Genomic DNA, 27,428 nt, shown 5'->3' with positions numbered 1-27,428 from the left:
GGAGCCACCAATACAATTTTGGATATTCCACGTGTGTTTTTGTTATAAGAGTTTTACAAAAGTCTCTTATCATTTTGGTTTAAACGTCTAATTAAGCTAACAATGTGGTTTATAAGTCTGCAGAACTCAACATCAAATATTTGAGGACAAAGTCACGCGACCCTTGAGCCCACAACGTGGATAACATCTCAAGTGAAATGGGTCAAATTTCCCACATCTCATTCTTCTACTTCTCACATATTTCTTTTCAACCCTCTCAATTTATTTAAATTACAACATGATTACAACATGATATTGGAGGATACACTCGATCTTGATGACCTCTCGTATATTCTATTTGTTGAGTCTTCCATAACTGAGTCCACAAGTACAATGGAGTGTTAGGCTTGCTGTCACATCAACTAAATAGACGAAAATTCTAACAGATTACCGTTTTGAAAGTTTATGTATTAAATCGTTCCTAAACAAATGATTCATTCACAAAAGTTGAAATGTCATTTCAATAGTTATCACGTTCATTATTAGTGTCAACTCCAACAAGAAATAATGACACGAGTGGAATCTGGCCAGACGCTCAATCAATCGAAAGTAAGTCACCGAATAATTTTGAGATTTAATTATATTTTACAGAATTGGATCTAATCAAAGGAAAAACAAGCACCCATAAAGAAGTTTGGTTCGAGAACCGAAAATGGAACAGAGAGGATAAGGAGACATGAATTCTTGATTGTACGGAAAAAACACTTTGATTAGACTGCGCATGCAACGATAATTCTCCGATTCATAGTATGTGTTTTGGTGGTGGGGGTTCCATTATACTATATATCATCATCTCTTTCTCACTCTCTCCCTTTCCTCTCTTCTTTTTTCCCCATCTTTTTATGTTACTATTCTTTGATCTATCCAATTACGTAAATGATAACAATGTGCATAGTTGGTATCCCAATTATCTCAACTGTTTAGTTGAATACATGAGATCCAAATAAATTCATGGGTTTCGTATGTCTCAATGATGCACGTAAAATCTTGTACATATAACTCAATAGTTAGAATAACTGAGATATCAATTATTGAGATCCCTATCATTATTTATCTTATGAGACATGAGACATGGTCTATGTCCGAGTGGGTGAATAGGGGTGATGTACTCATGAGACATTGTCTATATCCGAGTGGGTGAATAGGGGACACAGACATATACAACGCTTGTTAGGCGCCGTCTATCATGACACTGATGTATGCGGGATATGAAGCGTATAAATGGGTAATGAATGCAATTCACTGCCTATTTTTGATTTGAGGCCCAGGGATAAGAAGTTACATTTCACATGATGGACAAAAATATGGTACTACAGCCTCATTTTTCATGTTTAGTGAAAAAATTATAATTTTTGAATAATGTTGGTTCTAGCCCCAAATTCTATCATTTTCCTCGAAGTTAGTTAATTTGTTTTGAAAGTTTATGTGCTCAATTGTTAATCTATGATATAGAAATGTGCGGAATAAGTAATAATAAACGAATACCATAATTTTTATGAAGAAATTCAAAATGAAGAAAATCTCGAGTCTATATAGCGACAAACCTTTAGAATCCATCTTTGATGTAGTTTACCTTGAAATCCACCAAGGATTTGTTTGAGACATTCTCGTTCGGAATCCACTAAACTTCAACCTACCTTTGAGTCCACCAAGTGTCTTCACGGTGTAAGTCTACGAATATGGAGTCCACCATAAATTCTCACAATTATATTTGGTGTTTTCACTCACAATGAAATTCTCTCTTCATCACCTATACGTTGATCTATTTTTTCACTCAAGTACAAGAGAGAATGAAACAAACAAGAAAAAACATGAAGTTTTATAAATCTCAAGATAATTTTCACTTTCTTCGCCTCCATTTCTTGATGTGCGTTGTTGTTGTGTATTTATCAAACATGTGGCCAAGAGATAAGATCATAGAAACAATGTGATCATGATTAAATTTATCTTATCAAATAGCTAGTTAAATCTCTTTAAAAATGTTTATCTATATTCCAAGTGATAAATAAGGAAAAAAAAAACTTATTTAGGATAGATCCATTTATTATTATTCTCACGGAGATTTTAACAAATAAATAGATTATCTTTATCTTAACAGAAAATATTTCATGAGTGATCCAATTGTATTTGATAGGATATATCTATTTATCAATACACGGTAATTTAGAGAGCGCATTAGAGATAGGAGTGTGTCCAAATAGAACCTAATTCACTCGTCTAAATAATCACCTATGTGACGGCTATGGGTAAGCTTAGATCCAATCAAAGTAATCTATCGCAAGGTTATTTCCCTACAGGCACCCAACAATATTTAGACAAAAAAATCTAAATGACCACGCAATCGTCATACACACTAGGATTCAAAATCCTACATGGTTTTAATATTGATATTTATTCATATCTTGATTAGTATTGTAGTACTCTTGTAGAAGATTGAAAGTTATTTGTTTTTTCGTGTCGTGCTTGTAAAATTTTTGAAGTTACAAGCATATGTAATAGGAAATATAAAAAATGGTTACGAAATTTTTTTTAAAAAAAATTGAAAATCTAATTCAATCTCAACATGGAGCTCTTGATAAATTCATCGCAAGTAATAAAAATGAAAGAAACGAAAGAGCAATCATAATATAAAGGTTTAATAATTAATTGTGCTACTAAAAATGCTAGAAGTGAAGGGTGAAGTCATGATATTTTTAGTAAGAAGAATGTTGGATTTGCGTAGGCCTCATGATATTTTTAGACGCGTATCGGATGTCCAAAGGATAAATTTGTATGGTGACATTATCGGTTAAAAAAACAAGGTATATATAGAACCACTAGGAAATTAGTCTTGAGAAATTAAGCCCGGTAGTACAATTAAAACGTATTTATTCTTTTTTTTAATGTTGAACTGTATGGAGAAGAAAGTAAGCCCGCTAGCCCAACTGAGAATAATACGTTATTTGGTTTCTTAGTCTGGGCCGTTTCCAACTATAAGCCCATTGCAAATGTGTATGTGGTCGGGAAAATATGAGTCTCAAAGCAAGGCCCATCAGGCCCGTGGTTTGGACAAGAAGTCAAGAATGAATTGTGGGACCATGTCAAAGAGGGGAGACGCTGTGACGGCTGTGTAGTGGTTATTGACTTATTGGGTAGAATACCACATGTAGCCAACTCACGTTTCCCCGGGAATCAAATCGGTTAAACAAATCGGGGAACCTCTACAGTTACCAAGGAACAGGGGAACACGATCAAATGATTTCGTCCCTATCCGTCGGATTCTACGTGTCTTCACGTGACGCCGGTTTCGGATTCTCCCTGTGCAACCGGCTGTTACTTCAATCATGAAATTTTTGATTTCTACTCGAAAGATCTAACGAGCAACACTTCTACAACTACCACTTTGACTCCCTCACCAGTAAGAGAGTGGCCGTTTTTATTTGAAGTGGAGCTGTGTATGCGATGGAGAGCTATTTGAACGACAACTTTGGGGAGGTGAAAGCAAAGAACTCGTCGGAGAAGGCGTTGGAGAGATGGAGGAAGCTTTGTTGGCTTGTCAAGAACCGGAAACGAAGATTTCGATTTACAGCAAACCTCTCCAAACGTTTCGAGGCTGAGGCTCTCCGTCGCTCCAATCGGGTTTCTCTCATTTCTTTGATCGATTGTTTATTTCTCTGATCATCTATTCATGTCATTTGTGAAAAAAACCGTATCATTCTGTTTCTGTTTGGTATTGGAGAAGGTTTTGGATAGGGAAGGGAATTGAACTTGTTCGTAATTAGTTTTAGGGCACTGAAATCCTGATAATTGAGTAGCCATAACTCTATTAGTGCCTGATTTGATTTTTGTTGTTCGTTACTCGTAGCTGATTCTTGCCTAATCTGAATGGTTATTGGTCACGAATAAGATGATTTGTTAGTTTATATTCTCTAATTACTCAATGCAGAACTAGGTTACAAAATTTCTAAAAAAATGTGTGTCATTATTAGTTTCCATTCTCAATGAGCTATATAGAACCCGATATAGTATCTGTGCATGGTTAATGTTATTTTCAATCACTACTGATGTACAGGTGCCTGTCTCAGTTCAGTTGGTGGTAGAAGGCTTATGAAAAGCCTTTGAAATGAATCCTATTGAATGTTTATATATTATCTTTATTAAGTGCTAAATAAATTATTGCAGTCGTAACTTTTATATAGGTAAAAACCATGGGGTTCATGTCTTCCCTCAGCCATGTACCTGGCAGAGTATATTGCATTAACCAATTATACCTAATAGGCTGTGAATTGGGAGCATTTGCTGTGGCATTTCTTTCTCCAATCTACTTCAATTACCCTGAAGGAAATTGGGGCCCTGCATGTGGCCATTCTTTCTAGTGAAGTTAAAGAAGTTCAGCTTGAGAGTTTTACAATTAACTTGCACTTAGAAGATCCCTTCAGCCACTTTCCGTCCATCTTGGCCAGAGTTTGTAGAATTTGTTGATTTGAAAACTTAGATTCTAATGTTAGAATTTCAATCTAGTTATAGTAGAGCTTGACCTCAGTTGTCATGGATCTATGATAGGAGAGGTGGTTCATAGTTATAAGCAATGTGCCATGTCTAAGCTAGAAATCTTGTTATAGGAAACTCTCTTGAGGAACAGCTTGCTTATTGTCAGTTTCTCTTTTACATGACTATCCTGTTAGTTTTTCTAGTGAGGCTTTCTAGTTTAACCATTAATATCGATGACGATTTAGAAAATTTGATTTAATTCAAGTGAAAACAGTTAGTTCTCATAATTTCCTCTTTTTGATGCGCTTCTCTTTCTTTTCATTACCATTGTAGGAAAAGTTCAGAGTTGCAGTTTTGGTTTCGCAAGCTGCACTTCAGTTCATCCATGGTAAGGATATCGTAATCCATAAAGTTAAGGGAAAAAAAAGGAAAGAATATCTTAATCTATACAAACCTCTTCAGAGTTGTATTGAAATCCTTGTTTCTTGTTGACTCCTTGCCTACAGGTCTAAATTTAGCCAGTGAATACACTGTACCTGATGAGGTCAAGACAGCAGGTTTTCAAATATGCGCTGATGAGTTGGCATCAATTGTCGAAGGCCATGATGTGAAGAAGCTGAAAATTCATGGTGGGGTAGAGGGTGTTGCAGATAAGCTGTCCACATCAATAAAAAATGGAATTTCTACCTCCGAAGGGTCTCAAAATCGAAGAAGAGAGATTTATGGAATCAATAAATTCACAGAAAGCCCAGCTCAGGGTTTTTGGCATTTTGTATGGGAAGCCTTTCAAGACATGACCCTCATGATACTTTGTGTTTGTGCGATTGTCTCTTTGATTGTTGGTGTAACAGTTGAAGGATGGCCAAGTGGTGCACATGATGGACTAGGAATTGTAGCTAGCATCCTGCTTGTTGTGTTTGTCACAGCGACAAGTGATTATAGGCAATCTCTGCAGTTCAAGGACTTGGACAAAGAGAAGAAAAAAATAACAGTGCAGGTAACCAGGAGTGGGTTCAGGCAGAAGATCTCTATCTATGATCTACTTCCTGGTGATATTGTTCATCTTGCAATTGGAGACATGGTTCCAGCTGATGGACTTTTTATATATGGGTTCTCTGTGTTGATAAATGAATCCAGTTTAACTGGAGAGAGTGAACCTGTTAATGTGAATGCAGCCAATCCTTTCCTCCTCTCTGGAACAAAAATTCAGGATGGGTCATGCAAAATGATTGTGACTACCGTTGGGATGAGAACCCAGTGGGGTAAACTTATGGCTACCCTTAGTGAAGGAGGGGATGATGAGACCCCATTGCAGGTGAAACTCAATGGAGTGGCAACTATTATTGGCAAAATAGGCCTGTTTTTTGCCGTTGTGACATTTGCTGTTCTGGTACAAGGATTGTTTAGCCTCAAGCTAGAAAAAGGTAGCCACTGGATGTGGTCTGTAGATGATGCAATGGAAATTCTGGAATTCTTTGCCATTGCTGTCACAATTGTTGTGGTTGCTGTTCCTGAGGGGCTGCCCTTAGCCGTGACATTGAGCCTTGCTTTTGCCATGAAGAAGATGATGAATGATAAGGCACTTGTCCGCCATCTTGCTGCTTGCGAGACAATGGGATCTGCCACAAGTATCTGTAGTGATAAGACTGGGACACTGACTACTAACCACATGACTGTCGTGAAAGCATGCATTTGTGGGAAAATTAATGAAATGAGTGGCTCCAGGGAAACTTCTAATTTTGCCTCTACAATTCCTGATTCTGCTGTGCGTATTCTGCTTCAATCAATATTTACCAACACAGGGGGAGAAGTTGTTAATGGCAAAGATAACAAAACTGAAATACTTGGAACACCAACAGAAGCTGCTCTTTTGGAATTCGGTTTGAAGCTTGGAGGGGATTTTCAAAAAGAACATCAAAACTCAAAAGTTGTGAAAGTTGAGCCATTCAATTCTTTGAAGAAGCGAATGGGGGTAGTGCTTGAGCATCCTAATGGAAGTTTTCGGGTCCACTGCAAGGGTGCTTCTGAAATAATTTTATCTGCATGTGATAAAGTCTTGGACTCAAATGGGGACGTGGTTCCCCTTGATGAAGTGTCTATCAATCGTCTAACTAATACTATTGAGCAATTTTCTAGTGAAGCTCTTCGAACTCTTTGCCTTGCGTACCTTGACATTGGTAGTGATTTTTCTCCTGAAAATTCTATTCCTGTTAAAGGTTACACTTGCATAGGTATTGTTGGCATTAAAGACCCAGTGCGACCTGGTGTCAAGGAGTCTGTTGCTATCTGTAGAGCAGCTGGTATTACAGTTCGGATGGTAACTGGAGATAACATTAACACTGCGAAGGCCATTGCTAGAGAATGTGGAATTTTGACTGATAATGGTATTGCAATTGAAGGACCAGAATTCCGGGAGAAGAGTGATGAAGAATTGCTTGAACTCATTCCAAAGATTCAGGTGCAAATTTTTTTTGATTAGCATGCTTCTGCGACGATTAGCACCACTGCTCGGTGGTTTTTTTTCCCTCACCATCCTGTCCTTAATGGCAGTGGTTTCAATCCCCTGTCCCTGTTGAGCAATAAAAAATTGTCTGCCAATGTTTAGGAATTAGTATGGATTAGGAACCAAATCTGAGAGGACATAATTTTTTCTGTTATCTGGAGTTTACTATGCAAATTTCACTGTGCGGAAAATAGTGGATCACTTTAGCCCATGTAGTTGGATTTTCATCCCTGAAGTTATTCCTACAAAAGTATTTCCCTCCTAGTGTCGATATTTGAAAGCATCTGCCCACGGCTGCCGTAGAACTTGTTACCTTGTGACTTTAATTTTGGAAAAGTCAAGGCATAGTTGAACACAAGTTTGTTCTACATGTCAAAATTTATAGATTTTTGCAGTCCCAAACAATCCATTAAAAGAAATAATAATTAAGCAGAGAAAATATCAGTAGTAACATGATATTTTCAGTTGTGCTTCTTATGATATATTTCAACGTCACGTTGTAAGAATTTCTGCATTGACTGATATTCACTATTGCATGATTTAACTCAGTTCAACCTATGAGATGGGATGTTTTGAATTAAGGCGAAAGTAGTTTCCCTACCAACATCAGATATTTGTTGATTTGTAGGTGATGGCCCGCTCATCTCCATTGGATAAGCATACCCTTGTGAAACATCTTCGCACTACTTTTGAGGAAGTTGTTGCAGTGACTGGTGATGGTACAAACGATGCTCCAGCGCTTCATGAAGCAGATATCGGTTTGGCAATGGGCATTGCTGGAACTGAGGTCTTAACATAAAAGATGCTTCTTTAATTTCTTCTGAAAAAGTATTTTATTTTATAACTTCACTGTTGCAGCGTCGATAATCTTTACACACTTTCTATATACAAATTTTCTTAGAACTCAAGCACATTCTTTGGTTTTATTGAAATGCAATACATATGCACACACATATGCTGTCGATACACTTGTAAAATGAAAATGCAATATCATAAATAATCTTTTGATATTCTGGTCACCGTCATTTTCTTTAATGTTGGAAACGATGTTCGTGATTTCTAGGTGGCTAAAGAAAGTGCAGATGTTATCATTCTGGATGATAATTTTTCTACAATTGCAATTGTTGCAAAGTGGGGGCGTTCAGTTTATATAAACATTCAAAAATTTGTCCAGTTCCAGCTTACGGTTAATATTGTTGCCTTGATTGTGAACTTTTCTTCGGCATGCTTGACAGGTACATAAGTGTAACTTCTCTTCTGGTGCATTGTCGTTCTTTGACATTAATATTCAAATTTTCTTTCCTCTTCTATGGCCCTTGAAATGTGCTTTTAGGGAATGCTCCCCTTACTGCCGTTCAGCTTCTATGGGTCAATATGATCATGGATACTCTAGGAGCACTTGCATTAGCTACAGAGCCTCCTAATGACGACTTGATGAAGAGATCACCAGTTGGTAGGAAAGGAAACTTCATCAGCAATGTCATGTGGAGAAATATATTGGGCCAGTCCTTGTATCAGTTTGTGATAATATGGTATCTTCAGGCAAGGGGGAAAGCAGCTTTTCTTCTTGATGGTCCAGATTCTGATTTGATATTGAACACACTTATATTTAACTCATTTGTCTTCTGTCAGGTAATTCTAAACCATCATTCTTGCAACTATTAACTACACTTCTCTTGTTGCATTGACCTGGTTCCGAAAGGTCACAACTAGTGCTGTGACATGTGCATCCAGTAAATGACCACTTATGTTTTGAAGTTTTGAGATGGGCAAACTAAATTTAAGACTTTTTTTTATCAACTCTTGTTATTTATGTACGAGTATGCATGGAACAATTTTAATCATTGAATGATATCTACGAGTAAAGCATGCTTCCAGAATATGCACCTGACCCTATACACACGTAAAAATCTACTTTGTTTGTGGCCTTGTTTTGTTTAGTTTTTAGTTCTACTTTTGGGAGAGAGTGAAATACAACCTTATTATTCTTTTGACGAAATAGATAAAGGCAATTCTAATTTCATACAAAGGAAATTTAGGTGACTTTATTTTTGCATTTGCATTTGTCCATCAACGTGTTTGGATTTTTTTTTATTTCTAGAACAGTTGGTTGTTTTGTTGTATACTGGCGATAGTTGACGTTTATAATTTTCTATGTGTACAAATTCTTGACTTAAAATGGGGTTATCATTTTCAGGTTTTCAATGAGATCAGTTCCAGAGAGTTGGAAAAGATCAACGTCTTCAAAGGCATATTGAAGAACTATGTGTTTGTGGGTGTTCTCACTTGTACTGTCCTCTTCCAAATTGTGATTGTTGAGTTCTTCGGTACATTTGCCAATACATCACCTCTCAGTTGGCAGCAGTGGTTTATTAGTGTTTTCCTTGGATTCCTTGGGATGCCAATTGCAGCCGCTGTAAAAATGATTCCGGTTGGATCAAGTTGAGATCGAGGCGAACTACAGGTTTCTATTGACATGGTTATCCAAATTTTGATCCAATATGCTACGTTCTCCGTCACCACACAGCATTTTTTTTTTACTTTGCGATCACTTCGTACGGAAGTAGCATTGCTTGCCTGGTAGAACTGTTTTTTGGTAAGGTTTAAAAAGGCAGCGCAGTGAAAAGATGGCTCAAAAGAGCCGGAAGATACCAATGTTGGAGGCGTGTAACTGATTACTTGAAACTGTTCCAAGCAATGTAAACTGAATACATGAAACTGTTTCAATCATCTCATTATTTAGCTTTCGAGGAGTATTCTAGTTTGGCTAGTTAACTAAACCTTTTGCGCAATCATACAATTGAGCATTTTGCTCATCTGGGATTCAATTTATGTTATCGGTTCACAGATATCCAACTTGGGAACTTGATCTCCTAGACTCGCTAATGTAGAAGGTGTTCCTTGCGTCTTCCATTCATGAAAAAGGAAACTGCTTCATTTGTGTGTTTTTGCAGTGTCTAGAAGTGAAATCTTGTGAAGCAAAACTAGCGGTCTTGCGTGACTTCAGGTTGCCCCTTGTCTCTTTTATTAAACAAAAGGACGTCGAACTTGATTGGTCCCAAGTTATCGGGATTAACTCTTGTCAAAGACACAAGGGGACTCACATTACTGGGACTTACAATGTAGGGCAACGTTCAATGTGTGTTTTTTTTTTTTTTTTTAAATGACGTCGAGGTTGGGGATCTGCAGTGTACATGAATTCTATAAATGCAGTGATGTTTAGTATGCTTGATGAGTAGAGATGCTCAATTGCAGGTCTCTTCCTGGCTATCCTGATATCTTGTATTACATTGCTATCCGACAAAATCCATCAGCTAACGGATACTAGCGCCGACTTAGAGGTAAAATATCTTTCAGGTCGGGAGTTCGAACCGGTGAGACGTAATTTCATAGGGCTTCCTGGGTTCTGTGGGTCGAGGGACAATAGTATGGGTCTGCTTCCTGGGAGGGGGTTAAGAGTTCTATTCTGGATCTCAGCTTAGTTTTACTTGCGCACTAATCTTTGGTTATGAACTAAATTGGTGGTCCGCTGTGCACACGGAGTGGACATCTTGAATATAAAACTAGTTAAGGGATCACTAAGTGACCATTGGACTAGGGACTTTCCGATAAAAAAAAAATGACCAGCCCTACAAAATTCGAACAGGTGTATGTTGGCTGGCAGTGGCAGTGGCAACTTTCGCACTGATTAGCGATGGACACTACCAGCACTGACCGAAGTCTCTCTGCATCAAGTACTGTGTTCCCCATGTGGTTAGTATTAATGGCATTGGCATCAATATGCACAAACCATATAATTTTTCTCTTCATTCACACACAGAGTCTCTTTTTTATTGCGTTCGAGTAGGTCATCCAAGCCCAAAACAACGCAGTAGATCAACTTGGAGATGCCATTTAACTGCTCCACCAACAAAGTTAGACAGCTGTTAAGTGTCCTAGTTCCAGTCCCAAGTACCACTCTCTCTCTCTTTTCCCCAGTTTTGACCAAAAAATTTATTATGAATTATCTCTCTTGGCCTCTTGACTCTTTACTACAATACAAAATCATTAGAAACTTCACTCTCTGAAAGGGACCAATCTCTGTTAACTGTTATGTTCTTTGTTTCCTACTAGTTTTTGGCAATAGCTTTACTATTTCTTCACTGTATATATATTGGACATTTGGGTACACTAGACAACCTTGTCGTTTGTACAGTTGACATGAACTTAAACTTGGACCGTCAGATTCTCACTTGATAACAGAGTAAATTTGGTTCAAAATCAACGCGTGGTCACAAGGATCTAGAGGGAATTGAACTCATGACTTCGAGTCCATACTTGAACATTTGTACTGCTACACTATAAAATTCATGGGAAATACTATCATTAGGAAAGTCATCAACATTATAGACATAGCAATGTCATTAGATAAAAATATATTCCATTAAAAAATAAAAACTTAGAAGTACCCTTTTTGATTTCTACAAACAGGGTCTTGTTTTATCTTTTCATGGCCCCTAGATTCTCAACACAATCAGAGAGATTTCACAAGGGAAAAAGAAGAAGCAGGCTCCCCATAACACAAAGGCATGCCCCAAACATTCAAACAAATCCAAATCACACTCTCTTTTTCACAGTACTGTGGTGATGGCCAACATCCAAACAAATCACAGACATGGCTTTCCCCTCCTCTTGTAAGACCATATCTGTATCAACCTTTTCAGAAACACAAAGAAAGAAAGCATCCAAGCATCCCCATCAAAAGGTAGGGTTGCTAGAGACATCAAATTAGGAAGAAAAAATAATTTAAAGAATGCCAAATATTGAGAATTGAAGAAAAAAAATTGATTTGACATCAACTGACTCTTTCATCAGCCAGCCTTGAAGATCTCTTATTGCTTTTCATATGTACTTCAAAGCCTTGCTTTTTCTTTCTTTTCTTCCTTCACTTTTTTTCTCAGACATTTTTCATGAACTCTAAATCATGTTTTGTGAGGTAAAAACCGATGATCTTCTTTAGCTATCTCAAACGTTTCTCATCGAGTAATCGATCAATTTGATCGGAATCTGAGAATGTAAACCTTCTTCTCTTAGTACCAATCACGAAAGTGACCGATGAATTCTCCACAACATCTATTGGACTCAAATCGGATGGCAAGAGAGGTGGTTTTTCAAACTCCGGTATCTCCAATTTCTGCATCAGATTGTAACATGAAACCACTGATTCCTGCTATCAAAATGCCCAACAAAAGGACCCAAAGATCATCGGTTCAATGATTTTTTATTCACGCGACTAGTAAAGAAAAGACGCCCACAAATGGTGTTGTGAGAGTAGGGACTTACAGTATCAATCTCAAGCAATTCATGAAGAGAAGAAACAGAATTTATCTTAATCTCCAATGCTGGTCTTGTTAGTGTCTGATCCAATGCCATCAATGTAGCTGCATAAGCGACAACGGAGGATCGATGATGATCAATCAAATCACTCCCTGCACATGATCACATATAAATCAATACAACAAATTCAATTCTGAAATAATAAATGTCGTTTAGATTCAGAAATGACAAAATTTCATGGCAATACCTTTTTTGTTGGCAAAAATGAATCCAGCAGTTCTAGATAGTACATGACTACTCGATGAAGATTCATTGCACAATGTAGAGATAAAATAGTGAAGGAAAGGAAAAGGAGTGACTGTGCACATTCTCCACTCCAATATATTTAGTACTAATAGTTCCATTCTCTGTATTACTCTGCTATCAAATCTGTATTCTTCAACTTGATAATCAGATAGTGTGGGCACATTCACTTCCTCCATCTTTGCTGCCAATGATAGACATGCCACAGACAGTAATGGAATTGCCCAAGATTGTTCACTCTGCATCAAACATTAAAATCGTCGAAAAAGAACATAGAACTAACAAAGTGTTTAATGAATGTACCAAATTAGTGAAAGAAAATTGGGTCTTACATCAATATTGGGTCTTCTTACAAGGAATCGATCCATGTATGCGACTGCTAAATAAGCTGTTTGGAAGCAAAACCCAAGTGCTGTTCTTGTCTGGATTGAAAAGCAGAATCAATAATATCAATCATTTTGAAATTTGGCTCAAATTGTTAAATGAAATATGAAAAATATATATATATATACCCACTTTGAGAATCAATGAAATAGCTTCCAATCTTGCACATTTGAGCCAATCACCAAGCACAACAGATTGAAAACCCTTATTGAACCCAAAAGTCTTCTCTCTATCAACCAACCTTTTCAAGAACATATCTTCTTCATCTGAATCACCACCATAAGAACTACTCTTTGTTCTTACAAAGGCAGCATCTTTATCTGCCACATCTTCAGTTAAGCAAATCATGCTTTCTTGGCACAGAAGCCCAGGAAGAGACTCATCATCCATTCTGTTCTCTCTCTATCACAAACATCTAAACGCAAAAACCCAATCAAATTCATTTAAAATTGGATGCTAAAGAGTAAATACACACGATTTGGAGAGAAGAGTGGGTTCATCACCACAATGACTTGTGGAGTCTGAGAGAGAAAGACAGAGAATGGTGGGGGTGATACTTGATGGTTTAGTTAGATGGAGATGAGGAAGCTAAATTTCAGCACAAAAATAAAAAAGGGTTCGGCTGTTTTAGCGGTTGCAGAGTCATTACAAAAAAGGGGTTTCGTTTTGATGTATATCTATTTCTCTATTTATTCATTTAGAGTGTGTTTGTAACTTTGGATTAAGGGATTTGGAGGAAAAAAGAGAAGGAAAAGAGAGTTTTCTTTTGATTTTTTTATTTAAATAGTTTATAAAAATTTAAAAAATGCATTTGAGGAGATTTGGAAAGAAGATTTTATTAAATCTTTATCAAAATTATTCCTCCTCAAAATAGAGTTATTTGGACGGAATAAATGACTAATTAAGTTATTTATTAGTTAAAAAACTTATTTACCCTTGTACATAATATTTTAAAATAAAAATAAAGATAAATTAGTAAATTAAACTAATTTTCTTCCCTTTCTTTTTTGTCTATCTAAACATGAGGGATCTCCTTCTTGTGTTGATTATGTTAGCATTCTCAGTTTCAATTTCTTTACTGTCGTATGATATTTTTGTTAAGGAGGATCCGGGACAAATTTCCCAACACTAGTAGAGATATTGTGCCCAGTTTTGTCCTTAAATATGATCTTCTACAATTGAGAGGAGTTTGGTCTTAACTTACAAAGCACATTGTTTTCCTTTAACTTTTCGATGTGGGATATTTCATGTTAACAAAAGATGTTATATATATAATTCAGGAAACCAAAAATAGTGGATCAGATAAGTTAGGATACTATGGGAGAGAGACCCAGAAAATAATGCTGAGTGCAGGGATAGATCATTCATACAACACGCAAGAATTTACATATGGAGGTTGGTTAATGCTTATACCCCACAAACACACACATTGTCATAGACACACTAACTCTCACACCAGCCCGACATCTCTCACTTGACACATGAACAGAACTGACTGACTGCCACAATTGTATATTTTGACAGGTAGAAGTCAGGGAGTAGGAGTTGGATTCCCAATGTTTTGACTGCCTGGACTGACACCACTTTCAATTCAAACTCCCAATAAAAATCCCCCACAGCCACAGCTGGGGCAGTGTGCTCACATGGGTTGCAAGTTTTTATACCAAATATTGATCTCTCTGCAACTTGGGCCTTGAATTTGAGTAGTTAACAAACATAATGGGCCTCTGGATTTCTAGCTTTGTTTTGGTGTTTTTGGCATTATAAAGAAAAACAAGTAGTTTGTGGACAAGACAAGACAAGAATTAATGAATTATAAGCAAGTGAATGGAGATGACAGAAACATCTACTACTCTACTCCCCATGCTTTATTATATATATATATAATAGTGTGTGTATTGCTGGTAGGATATCAATCTCAAATTATGAATGCTACTGTTAAGATTCATTCACTCTTATCTGGCACTCACTGTTGGGGTCTACCACTGTTACTCCAAAATGCATCATCAATTCCTTATACCTTGAGTTTCCTAATCCCACATTATGGACATAGTCATGTTGGTGCCTAGTACTCCAACATTGACTATGTGGATATGCTAATAAGATGACCAATACTACAGATCCCCGAGTTATGATAACTATTTTACCCCTATTATCAGTGACATGTGTGATAATCATTGATTATAAGTACATATATATATAGGACTCACTCGACATCCGATATTCCACATTAATTGAAGATAAAATGGGATCATAAAGCATTTTTTGTTAATTAAAGATGATGGTACCTTACTTCTTCATGAATCTTGTTGGGCCGCATTATAAGACCCATAGAATTATTAAGCCCACAATCGCCAGACCTCTTTTTTTTGTTTATCTTGTGTAACAACTATTAACTAACAAGGCATACAATGGCTTTGGGCTTCTTCATTTGTGGTCCTACTGATGGTCGGCCTTCAGCCCAATACCTGAAGCGGATCAAGTGAGCCCCATTTTTTTATTGGTAACACATTCAAAATAAATACACTCCTATGTTTTTTTTTTTTATGTCATGAGAACTTACAACCACTATAAATAGTCCACAAATTGCGTATGCCCTATGCTCGATTGCCGATTTCTATCACAAGAAAGAAAAAAATTACGTTAATTATCTATCCTTTTTGGTTTTTTTCCCCTATTTGACGAGCTATATTATTTATTATTTTATTGTTCTTTTAGGATCCACCCAAAAAAAAAGTTGCATATATCATTTTCTTTGATGAGTTAAATATTTTTTATCCTAATTTTGTTTTCCATACCAATGCTATAAGTTAAAGTTAGACTATTTTGTACACGTACCATTCATGATAGAAACTATTAAGAGACTCACTAAATTTACAATAAAAGTATATTTTCTACAGATGTACAGTTTCTCTAACGATATCACAATTCATCAGACACTCTAAATCATATTCTAAATCATTTAAATATTTATTTCTAAAATTAATTTTTATTAATTTAATTAAACCCAATTCATTTTATAATTATCATAACATAAAAATTTACTATATTTAAAAAAATAAATTAATTGACATTAATTAGAAGATAAACCTAGCCCAATAATCATGTGACTTAAAAGAATGCAAAGAAGACAAACCTAAACCAATAATTATTAGTTCAAAGAACAAAAACATGGCCCAATATATCTATTTCTATATATAAAACGGAAGACCCCTCATTTCTCCGCATTCTTCGAGTTTCGCTGATTGAGTTCTCCTTCGATCTACCATCAACTGTGAATCTCCCTATTTTTGTCCCTTTCTAAGAGTTTCACAAGTAATCAACCTGTTGGTATGTATCGATTGTCGTTGTTGTTATCACCGGAAAATGATGCACACATATTTATTATTGGAGTATTTCTTTTATTTTGTCCATTGATCGGACCTCTAGTTTGAGGTCCTAATATCATCTAATTAGGAGGTCCTAGTGCTTATAGTAATGCATTTGTGTTAAAATAAAGTAATTTTACTCTTATACATGTTTCCCGTTGGTTTTGCAGGAAATCGGGCATAAATGATTGAATTGATCACCTTTGGAGCTGAAAGAAGAAGCTGGGATTCAGAAAGTGTCCGGACACCCGTCCGGACACCTGTCCGGACACCTCAAGTGCCGTCCGGACGCTTTCTTCACAAATTGAGGCAGAGGCTTCAAAGTTGATGCATGCATGAAGTGTCCGGACACCTACCGCGGAACTGCAATTTTCCTGCACTAGAATTTTAAGGGTATTTGGGGTAACTCATGCTTGTAACCAATGGGGAACGACTTTATAAGGGTAGATAGGTAATTTCTATTGTAAAAAGAGGAGAAAACCCTAAGATTGGGTCTTCCTTCTCACAATTCATCTCCTCCAACTTCTTGCCTCCATTGTTTTTCTCTCTCTTTCTCTCTCTAGGATTTTACTTAGTTATTGTGATCTTGATTGTAAACATTGGTTTTCATCTATAAAATTGATGTTTATTCTCATTATAATGAGTGGCTAAGTTCTCTTTCTAGTTTCTAGTCCCGAACGGTGGGTGCAAGGTTTCGATTACTCAAGGTATGCTCAAAGAATCGTAGCTTCGATTTCTCTCTTTTAATTTCGTGATAGTTGTGTGATTGGATCTATGGGAATGACATATTTGATTGTATTCTTGGATTGTCTAGTCTAGGGATTGCATCTAATGTGTTCGATTGAGAATTGTTAAACCCATTGCATGATTTCCTTAATTAATTGAGTTTTTCATTGCATAGCTATTAATTATGTGTATTGATGATGGGGTTTTGGGTTAATTTAGGAATGTGCATGGGAGAGTTATGGTTAATTGATCTTTGAGTGTGAAACTAGGGTGTTAGCCAAGCCGAGCCCCAAGGGGGAACATTAATCCATAATATTAGGTGCTTATCCCTTTGCGTTCATCGTAGATTAAGAGACTCGATGGCCTACATGCATGAATTGAAGTCTTATATCCCAATTCTCTTTGCATATGCATGATTGATAGTATCACACAATGCATTGTGTATGGTTGTGTGTGTTTGCAATGATACCTTGAGTATGAGAACCGAGTAGCCACCGGGACGGACTAGAGACTAGGTTTTTTTAATTAATTGTTTTAAATCCACTTTGTGCTCACTTTGATTACAAAATCGCTTATGCTACCGAGTCATTCGGCCCATTTTTTTTTACTTGATTTTATTTGATATTCATTGTGTTTATTAGTGTTAGCTAGTCATTTGCATATCATTCACTTCAAATTTGCATTGCTTCCTCGTGGATCGATACCGGACTCACCGATTTATTACTTGACGATACCCTGCACTTGGGGTAAGTACACACACACACTTTGGTGTCGGTCAAGTTTTTGGCGCCGCTGCCGGGGAAGCGAGTGTCAAAGAAGGAGCTGGGTGGCTTGTAGACGCTAGCTTTATGCTATTAAACACTATCAAATAAGGAAGGAGCACGGTCACGCTTCAAGGGTAACTTCGTTCCTCCCTTTTACTTGCTTTCTAGTGTAGTTGATTTAGTGTAGTTGCTGAAAAGAGCGGAAAAAAAAAATTGTGAGGAGAACTTGGCGGATGGGGCTAACTTAGATTCCTGTGGGCGATGGATGCCACCTTGTTTGCTGCTTGGTAGTGATACGTTGTTTGAGAGAGCTTTGCGCATTTTTCTTTCTATCACTACTTGCTACATCTTGGTGTGTTATTGTTCCTGAGGTTGATTGTCATTCTATTCCTATCTTTGCTCTTGTTCTTGCTTGACATTGTTCTTGGTTGTTTGTTGATTGAAAAATCTGGTGTTACTTGACTTGGTTGGTTGCCATCTTTCGTGTTATTTGATAGCTTTGTTTGCCATCATGTCTCATCTTAGAGATAGTGTTAGTGGGCATGGGTCTAATAGAGATGGGAGAGGTGGTGACATAAATGCGAGTGATGCAGGGAGTGTACGTGGGGGTGATATCAATCTCGATGTATTGCGTCGTCTTTTGCAACGTGTGAACATTGATGAATTGATGAATCCGGCACAAGGGCAAGATGCCCAAAATGTGCCAAATGCCCAAAATTTACCAAATGTTCAAGTTGAGCATGCTTTGCAAAATGCACCTCAACCACTTCAACAAGACGACATGGCACAAATCGCCCCACAAAATGTCTACCAACCTCCCAATATGCCTCCCGCATATCATATACCTCCCCCATACAATTATGTGCATCCCATGTATTATCCAATGCCACAAGTGCCACAATATGCTCCCTTCGGACAAAATTTACATGCACCTCCTCCTGTGGAGTACATTCATGCCCAAGAGCATCGCACTTTGAGGGAGCTTACGCATCCCGCAAGGCAAACTCAACCTTCTTGCATCATCATGCCACCGAACCAACAAAATGTGAGCCTTAAACCATCCATGTTCCAAATGATTCCCAAATTCCCTGGAATGGAATCGGAACGACCATATTCCCATGTGCGTGATTTTGAATCGGTGTGTACTACTTTTGGTGATGTCACATGCTCACAAGAAATTTTGAGACTCAAACTTTTTCCATTCTCTTTGAAGGATCATACAAAACAATGGTTTGAGAACTTGCGCCCCCAATCTATTGCGACTTGGGCGGCAATGCAAGAAGAATTTCTCAACAAATATTTTCCTTCCCACCGTACCATCTCTTACCAAACACAAATCATGAATTTTCATTGCAAAGAACATGAAACCTTCTTCCAAGCTTGGGAGAGGTTTAAAGATTTGTTGTTTATGTGCCCTCACCATGGATTTCAAAAATTTCAAATTGTGAATTTTTTCCACAAATCTTTGACTCCATCTTTGAAGAAATTGGTCTCCACCATGACTCAAGGTGATTTTTTGAATAGGGATGCCAATGAAGCATTCACTTTCTTTGATGGGTTGACGGAGGAATCTCGATCTTGGGAAGCTCCTCCACTAACCCGACATGATGTTGTGCCAAACTCTAGTGGCAAGTTTGTTTTGAATGAAAATGATGATGTGCATGCTAAACTTGCTTTGTTGTCCAAGAAATTGGAGTCCTTAGAGTCACAAAAGGCCCCTATAAATGTGGTTGGTGTTGATGAACAAGTTGCTTGTACTTTGTGTGAAAGTAGGGATCATAGGACGGATGAGTGTAATGCTCTACCGGCTTGTAAGGAAGTCCTATTTGGGCAAGGTTACAATGGGAACAATTCTCAAAACTTTAGAAAGCCTTACCCTACTAATAACCAAGGCAACAATTCTTACAATGAGAATTACCCTTGGAGGAATCATCCAAACTTTGGGTGGAGGAATGATGGGAATGCTCAATCTCAATCACTCCCCCCTCCACCCCAACAACAATTGCCTCCTCCAAGTGTTACACAACCACCTCCACAACCTTACATTCCACCTCCCAAGAGGTCTCTTGAAGACACTCTCAACATTTTCATGCAAGCTCAAATAGGGGAGAATCAAAAGGCCACCAAATTCCAAGAACAGACCAATAGGGCCATTGAGGATATTAAGAGTCAAATCACTAAGGTCACCCAGGCTCTCACCACATATGAGAAGGGTAAATTCCCAGCTCAACCATACCCCAATCCATCCAAACAAGCCAATTTGCTAGAATCTACTAGTGGGGGGGTGAGTGGACATGAACAAGCCCAATCCATCCTCACTTTGAGGAATGGACGCATTGTGGATAGACCCATACCAAATGAGAATGTTGATCAAAGTGATGATGTGCAGAATTTTGGTGATAGAGTGGAAAAAAAGGACAAAGGAAATGGTGGAAAGGAAGAGAGTTTGGAGAAATTTGTGCAGGAAAATGATTCACTAGGTGCAAGTGTTCGGACACCTATTTTGGATGGTCCGGACACTTCATCCAGAAATTCAGAAAAATGTGAGAAAATACCAAGAGGAGAAGAGGAGAGTGAGGGGCAATCACATAGGACAAGGGTAGACACATCTAAGGATAGAGAGTGTATCCCAAGGCCACCATTTCCTCACCGTTTAGGGAAGAAAACCAATGAGGCTCTACACAAAGAGATGTTTGAACTTTTCAAACAAGTGAAAGTGAACATACCTCTTTTAGATGCCATCAAACAAGTTCCCTCGTACGCAAAGTTCCTCAAGGATTTGTGTACCGTGAAACGCAAATTGAATGTGAAGGAGAAGGCTTTTCTTACGGAGCAAGCAAGCTCCATCTTGCAAGCCACCACTCCACCTAAATATAAGGATCCTGGTTGCCCCACCATTCCAATAGTCATAGGGAACCATAGGATTGAGCAAGCATTGTTGGATTTAGGTGCTAGTGTTAATCTCCTTCCATACTCGGTCTATCAACAAATGGGGTTAGGTGAGCTTAAGCCTACAAGAATTACTTTGCAACTAGCCGATAGATCCGTCAAGATTCCTAGGGGAATAGTTGAAGACGTACTAGTTCAAGTGGATGAATTTTACTTCCCGGTTGACTTTGTGGTTTTAGATACTCAACCCCTCCCTAGCTTTAGCAAACCAATTTCGGTCCTTTTAGGTAGACCTTTCCTAGCAACCTCAAATGCTTTGATCAATTGTAGGAATGGTGTCATGGTGCTATCTTTTGGGAATATGACCGCGGAGATGAACATCTTTAATGTGTCTAAGCAAATGGGAGAGTTTGAAGACATTAGGGAAGTAGATTGGATCCATTCATATGTTGAGGAGAACTTCGAGAAAACTCTTGCTAGGGATTCGGTGGAAGGTGTGCTAGCTTTGAGCGAAAAAGGTAGTCAATTTCTAGTTGAGGAAGAGGAAATTAATGAGGTTTTGGAGTCTTTAGCTATCCATAGCATAGGACGATTCAACCCACCTATTGAGGAATTAGAACCTTCCAAGACTAAGCTTGAATCATCTCTAGAGCATCCACCAACACCGGAACGGAAACCCTTACCAAGTGAATTAAAATATGTGTTTTTGGGCGAGAAGGAGTCATACCCCGTTGTGATATCTTCCCTACTTACTTCTCCCCAAGAAGAGAAACTTGTTCAAGTTTTGCAAAGGTATAGAAGGGCAATAGGTTGGACAATTGCTGATTTGAAGGGGATTAGTCCTTTGGTTTGTACTCATAGGATTTACATGGAAGAGGAAGCTAAGCCCGTTAGACAAATGCAAAGACGTTTGAATCCGAACATGAAGGAGGTAGTTAGGGGGGAGGTACTAAAATTGCTTGACGCGGGGATCATTTATCCCATTGTGGATTCCAAATGGGTATCTCCTACCCAAGTGGTCCCCAAAAAGTCCGGAGTTACGGTAGTTACGAATGACAAGAACGAATTGGTGCCCACTCGAATTCAAACCGGGTGGCGTATGTGTATTGACTACCGTAGACTCAATATGGTTACTAGAAAGGACCATTTCCCCTTACCCTTCCTTGACCAAGTCCTTGAGAGAGTAGCGGGTCGAGCCTATTATTGCTTCCTTGATGGGTATTCTGGATATAATCAAATAGAGATTGCCTTAGAAGACCAAGACAAGACCACATTCACATGTCCATTCGGAACTTTTGCTTATAGACGCATGCCTTTTGGGTTATGCAATGCTCCGGCTACCTTTCAAAGGTGCATGATGAGTATCTTTAGTGACATGGTTGAGAAAATTGTGGAGGTCTTTATGGATGATTTCTCGGTTTACGGAGACACCTATGACCAATGCCTTGCTAATTTGGCAAGTGTGTTAAAAAGATGTGAGGAGAGCCACTTGGTTCTCAATTGGGAAAAGTGTCATTTCATGGTGACACACGGAATTGTATTGGGACACATTGTGTCCTCCAAAGGGATAGAGGTTGACAAGGCAAAAATTGAATTAATTCAAAAGTTACCTCCCCCTACATGTGTTAAAGATGTGAGATCTTTTTTGGGACATGCGGGTTTCTATAGAAGGTTTATTAATTCTTTTAGTGCCATTGCCAAACCTTTAAGTAACTTGCTTGCTCAAGATGTCTCTTTTGAATGGACACCACAATGTCAACAAGCTTTTGATGATTTGAAAGGTGCCCTAACCACCGCACCCATTATGCAAACTCCCGATTGGAGTATGCCCTTTGAACTCATGTGTGATGCAAGTGATGTGGCGGTTGGGGCGGTCCTAGGACAAAGAAAAGAAAAACATGCTCATGTTATATACTATGCTAGTAAGACTTTGAATGATGCTCAAGTGAATTATACCACTACCGAAAAGGAATTACTAGCTATAGTTTTTGCCTTGGACAAGTTTAGGTCCTATTTGGTTGGCTCGAAAGTCATCATCTTTACCGACCATGCAGCTTTGAAGTATCTACTTTCAAAAGCTGATGCCAAGCCTAGGTTGTTAAGATGGAATCTCTTACTTCAAGAATTTGACCTTGAAATTAAAGATAAGAAAGGAGTGGAGAATGTAGTAGCCGACCATCTCTCTCGACTTCCCGGACAAAATTTGATTTCACATGGCCTACCCATCAATGAGCATTTCCCGGATGAACAACTCCTCCTCACTAATGCCATCTCTTCTAAATTGACTCCATGGTATGCGGACATTGCCAACTTTTTGGTGACCGGAAACATGCCATCTCATTGGAGTACGATTGATAGATCCAAATTTCTTCGCAATGTGCGAAACTTCTTTTGGGATGACCCATATTTGTTCAAGTATTGTTCTGATCAAGTGATTAGGAGGTGCATTCCCGATAATGAATTTGAAAGTGTCATGGCCTTTTGCCATAAATATGCTTGTGGAGGCCATTTTTCCTCCAAAAAGACCGCAGCCAAAATTCTTCAAAGTGGCTTATATTGGCCTTCTTTGCACAAAGATGTCCATGCTTATTGCCTATCTTGTGACAATTGCCAAAGGCTAGGTAATTTAGGAAAACGTGAGATGATGCCCCTCCAACCTATTAACATTTTGGAAATTTTCGATTGTTGGGCCATTGACTTCATGGGACCCTTCCCTAATTCATTTGGTTATTTGTATATCTTGGTTGGTGTGGATTATGTGTCCAAGTGGGTAGAAGCCATCCCTTCTCGAACAAATGATCACCAAGTTGTGATAAAATTTTTAAAAGAAAACATTTTCTCAAGATTTGGGATGCCTCGAGCCATCATAACTGATGGTGGGTCTCACTTTTGCAATGCCCCGGTTAGAACTTTGATGAAACGATATGGCATTTTGCACAAAGTTGGCACCCCATATCATCCACAAACAAGTGGCCAAGCGGAATTGGCAAATAGGGAGATTAAACGTATTCTTGAAAAAACGGTTGGTCCCAATAGAAAAGATTGGTCTTCAAAATTGATTGATGCTTTGTGGGCTTACCGTACTGCGTATAAGACTGCCCTTGGAATGTCTCCTTATAGACTTGTCTATGGCAAGGCTTGCCACTTGCCGGTGGAATTGGAGCACAAGGCCTATTGGGCCATTCGCACTTTGAATGACTCCACCGATCAAGTTGGGGGGCATCGCAAACTCCAAATCCAAGAGATTGAGGAGTTGAGGAATGATGCTTTTGAAAATGCTAAAATTGCTAAGCTTAAAATGAAAAGATACCATGACAAGCACATTGTGAGGAAAGTTTTTCATGAGGGACAAAAGGTTCTTTTATACAACTCCCGGTTACACTTGTTTCCCGGGAAGTTACGTACCAAATGGACCGGACCTTTTATTATCCGTAAGGTTTCCCCATATGGAAGCATTGACATTGATGATCCTAGGAGTGGAAAAACTTTTAAGGTTAATGGCCAACGTTTGAAACCATACTTGGAAAATTTTAATGAATTGGCCGAAGAATGGGACCTTGTGGATCCCACTCCTTCCTAGTGTGCGTGAAAAGAGTTCTCTTGTAAATATGTAGTGTTAGATTATTTTTTTTATTCATTTTTGGTGTGTTTTCAAAAACTTGACCGACACCAAAGTGTGTGTGTGTACTTACCCCAAGTGCAGGGTATCGTCAAGTAATAAACCGGTGAGTCCGGTATCGATCCACGAGGAAGCAATGCAAATTTGAAGTGAATGATATGCAAATGACTAGCTAACACTAATAAACACAATGAATATCAAATAAAATCAAGTAAAAAAAAATGGGCCGAATGACTCGGTAGCATAAGCGATTTTGTAATCAAAGTGAGCACAAAGTGGATTTAAAACAATTAATTAAAAAAACCTAGTCTCTAGTCCGTCCCGGTGGCTACTCGGTTCTCATACTCAAGGTATCATTGCAAACACACACAACCATACACAATGCATTGTGTGATACTATCAATCATGCATATGCAAAGAGAATTGGGATATAAGACTTCAATTCATGCATGTAGGCCATCGGGTCTCTTAATCTACGATGAACGCAAAGGGATAAACACCTAATATTATGGATTAATGTCTATCCTTTTTGGTTTTTTTCCCCTATTTGACGAGCTATATTATTTATTATTTTATTGTTCTTTTAGGATCCACCCAAAAAAAAAAGTTGCATATATCATTTTCTTTGATGAGTTAAATATTTTTTATCCTAATTTTGTTTTCCATACCAATGCTATAAGTTAAAGTTAGACTATTTTGTACACGTACCATTCATGATAGAAACTATTAAGAGACTCACTAAATTTACAATAAAAGTATATTTTCTACAGATGTACAGTTTCTCTAACGATATCACAATTCATCAGACACTCTAAATCATATTCTAAATCATTTAAATATTTATTTCTACAATTAATTTTTATTAATTTAATTAAACCCAATTCATTTTATAATTATCATAACATAAAAATTTACTATATTTAAAAAAATAAATTAATTGACATTAATTAGAAGATAAACCTAGCCCAATAATCATGTGACTTAAAAGAATGCAAAGAAGACAAACCTAAACCAATAATTATTAGTTCAAAGAACAAAAACATGGCCCAATATATCTATTTCTATATATAAAACGGAAGACCCCTCCTTTCTCCGCATTCTTCGAGTTTCGCTGATTGAGTTCTCCTTCGATCTACCATCAACTGTGAATCTCCCTATTTTTGTCCCTTTCTAAGAGTTTCACAAGTAATCAACCTGTTGGTATGTATCGATTGTCGTTGTTGTTATCACCGGAAAATGATGCACACATATTTATTATTGGTGTATTTCTTTTATTTTGTCCATTGATCGGACCTCTAGTTTGAGGTCCTAATATCATCTAATTAGGAGGTCTTAGTGCTTATAGTAATGCATTTGTGTTAAAATAAAGTAATTTTACTCTTATACATGTTTCCCGTTGGTTTTGCAGGAAATCGGGCATAAATGACTGAATTGATCACCTTTGGAGCTGAAAGAAGAAGCTGGGATTCAGAAAGTGTCCGGACACCCGTCCGGACACCTGTCCGGACACCTCAAGTGCCGTCCGGACGCTTTCTTCACAAATTGAGGCAGAGGCTTCAAAGTTGATGCATGCATGAAGTGTCCGGACACCTGTCCGGACACCTACCGCGGAACTGCAATTTTCCTGCACTAGAATTTTAAGGGTATTTGGGGTAACTCATGCTTGTAACCAATGGGGAACGACTTTATAAGGGTAGATAGGTAATTTCTATTGTAAAAAGAGGAGAAAACCCTAAGATTGGGTCTTCCTTCTCACAATTCATCTCCTCCAACTTCTTGCCTCCATTGTTTTTCTCTCTCTTTCTCTCTCTAGGATTTTACTTAGTTCTTGTGATCTTGATTGTAAACATTGGTTTTCATCTATAAAATTGATGTTTATTCTCATTATAATGAGTGGCTAAGTTCTCTTTCTAGTTTCTAGTCCCGAACGGTGGGTGCAAGGTTTCGATTACTCAAGGTATGCTCAAAGAATCGTAGCTTCGATTTCTCTCTTTTAATTTCGTGATAGTTGTGTGATTGGATCTATGGGAATGACATATTTGATTGTATTCTTGGATTGTCTAGTCTAGGGATTGCATCTAATGTGTTCGATTGAGAATTGTTAAACCCATTGCATGATTTCCTTAATTAATTGAGTTTTTCATTGCATAGCTATTAATTATGTGTATTGATGATGGGGTTTTGGGTTAATTTAGGAATGTGCATGGGAGAGTTATGGTTAATTGATCTTTGAGTGTGAAACTAGGGTGTTAGCCAAGCCGAGCCCCAAGGGGGAACATTAATCCATAATATTAGGTGCTTATCCCTTTGCGTTCATCGTAGATTAAGAGACCTGATGGCCTACATGCATGAATTGAAGTCTTATATCCCAGTTCTCTTTGCATATGCATGATTGATAGTATCACACAATGCATTGTGTATGGTTGTGTGTGTTTGCAATGATACCTTGAGTATGAGAACCGAGTAGCCACTGGGACGGACTAGAGACTAGGTTTTTTTAATTAATTGTTTTAAATCCACTTTGTGCTCACTTTGATTACAAAATCGCTTATGCTACCGAGTCATTCGGCCCATTTTTTTTACTTGATTTTATTTGATATTCATTGTGTTTATTAGTGTTAGCTAGTCATTTGCATATCATTCACTTCAAATTTGCATTGCTTCCTCGTGGATCGATACCGGACTCACCGGTTTATTACTTGACGATACCCTGCACTTGGGGTAAGTACACACACTTTGGTGTCGGTCATCCATCAATTGCTTTTGATGTTGTCTTCAAGTTCGTTGTATGTGGTGTATGCATTAAACTTAGATGCTTTGAACAAGGCTTGGGTTCAATAAATCGAAATAAATTTTATCCCAAATCATGTGCTATAAAAAGTGGTTCCAGACCCATGTCATCCAAGATAAAGAGAATTGTTTAGTGAACCAAAGTTATTGAAGATTATTTTGCAAATGGAGGAGTTCCTGCTTAAAAGTGTTGATCCAGATCCAATGGATTGGTGTGGCATTGTCAGGATAATCCGACTATAGGAATCGTGAAACAC

The 27,428-nt window shown here is 37.8% G+C and overlaps 2 protein-coding genes and 1 pseudogene across 2 annotated transcripts; 1 reads left to right on the top strand and 2 right to left on the bottom strand.

Moving 5' to 3' along the window:
• The first annotated feature begins 3,199 nt into the window (after positions 1 to 3,199).
• Positions 3,200 to 9,776, top strand: LOC120010702 (calcium-transporting ATPase 1-like). Its single transcript, XM_038861497.1, has 7 exons — positions 3,200 to 3,657; positions 4,843 to 4,897; positions 5,016 to 6,967; positions 7,641 to 7,799; positions 8,076 to 8,247; positions 8,346 to 8,644; positions 9,210 to 9,776. The coding sequence occupies exons 1-7, from the start codon at positions 3,481 to 3,483 to the stop codon at positions 9,456 to 9,458; spliced, it is 3,063 nt and encodes a 1,020-aa protein (XP_038717425.1). The 5' UTR covers positions 3,200 to 3,480; the 3' UTR covers positions 9,459 to 9,776.
• Positions 9,777 to 11,402: 1,626 nt separating this feature from the next.
• Positions 11,403 to 13,632, bottom strand: LOC120011508 (cyclin-D5-2-like). The gene is made up of 5 exons (XM_038862634.1): positions 13,148 to 13,632; positions 12,964 to 13,053; positions 12,576 to 12,870; positions 12,335 to 12,480; positions 11,403 to 12,218 (listed from the first exon to the last, which is right to left on the bottom strand). The coding sequence occupies exons 1-5, from the start codon at positions 13,403 to 13,405 to the stop codon at positions 12,012 to 12,014; spliced, it is 996 nt and encodes a 331-aa protein (XP_038718562.1). The 5' UTR covers positions 13,406 to 13,632; the 3' UTR covers positions 11,403 to 12,011.
• Positions 13,633 to 19,201: 5,569 nt separating this feature from the next.
• Positions 19,202 to 19,301, bottom strand: LOC120011611 (annotated as a pseudogene).
• Between the last annotated feature and the right edge of the window lie 8,127 nt (positions 19,302 to 27,428).

This window comes from Tripterygium wilfordii, chromosome 12 (assembly GCF_013401445.1).
Source record: "Tripterygium wilfordii isolate XIE 37 chromosome 12, ASM1340144v1, whole genome shotgun sequence".
In the NCBI taxonomy this organism is placed as follows: domain Eukaryota; kingdom Viridiplantae; phylum Streptophyta; class Magnoliopsida; order Celastrales; family Celastraceae; genus Tripterygium; species Tripterygium wilfordii.
This window is presented reverse-complemented; position numbering and strand designations above follow the sequence as displayed.

What these genes read in the sequence shown, in the direction of transcription:
- LOC120010702 (XM_038861497.1), top strand. Translation starts at nt 3,481, where the DNA reads ATGGAGAGCTATTTGAACGACAACTTTGGGGAGGTGAAAGCAAAGAAC. An exon ending in TGCACTTCAGTTCATCCATG is followed by an intron (nt 4,898 to 5,015) that starts GTAAGGATATCG and finishes CCTTGCCTACAG; the next exon opens with GTCTAAATTTAGCCAGTGAA. An exon ending in ACTCATTTGTCTTCTGTCAG is followed by an intron (nt 8,645 to 9,209) that starts GTAATTCTAAAC and finishes TATCATTTTCAG; the next exon opens with GTTTTCAATGAGATCAGTTC.
- LOC120011508 (XM_038862634.1), bottom strand. Translation starts at nt 13,405, where the DNA reads ATGGATGATGAGTCTCTTCCTGGGCTTCTGTGCCAAGAAAGCATGATT. An exon ending in TAAGAAGACCCAATATTGAT is followed by an intron (nt 12,871 to 12,963) that starts GTAAGACCCAAT and finishes TGTTTGATGCAG; the next exon opens with AGTGAACAATCTTGGGCAAT. An exon ending in AATTGCTTGAGATTGATACT is followed by an intron (nt 12,219 to 12,334) that starts GTAAGTCCCTAC and finishes TTTTGATAGCAG; the next exon opens with GAATCAGTGGTTTCATGTTA.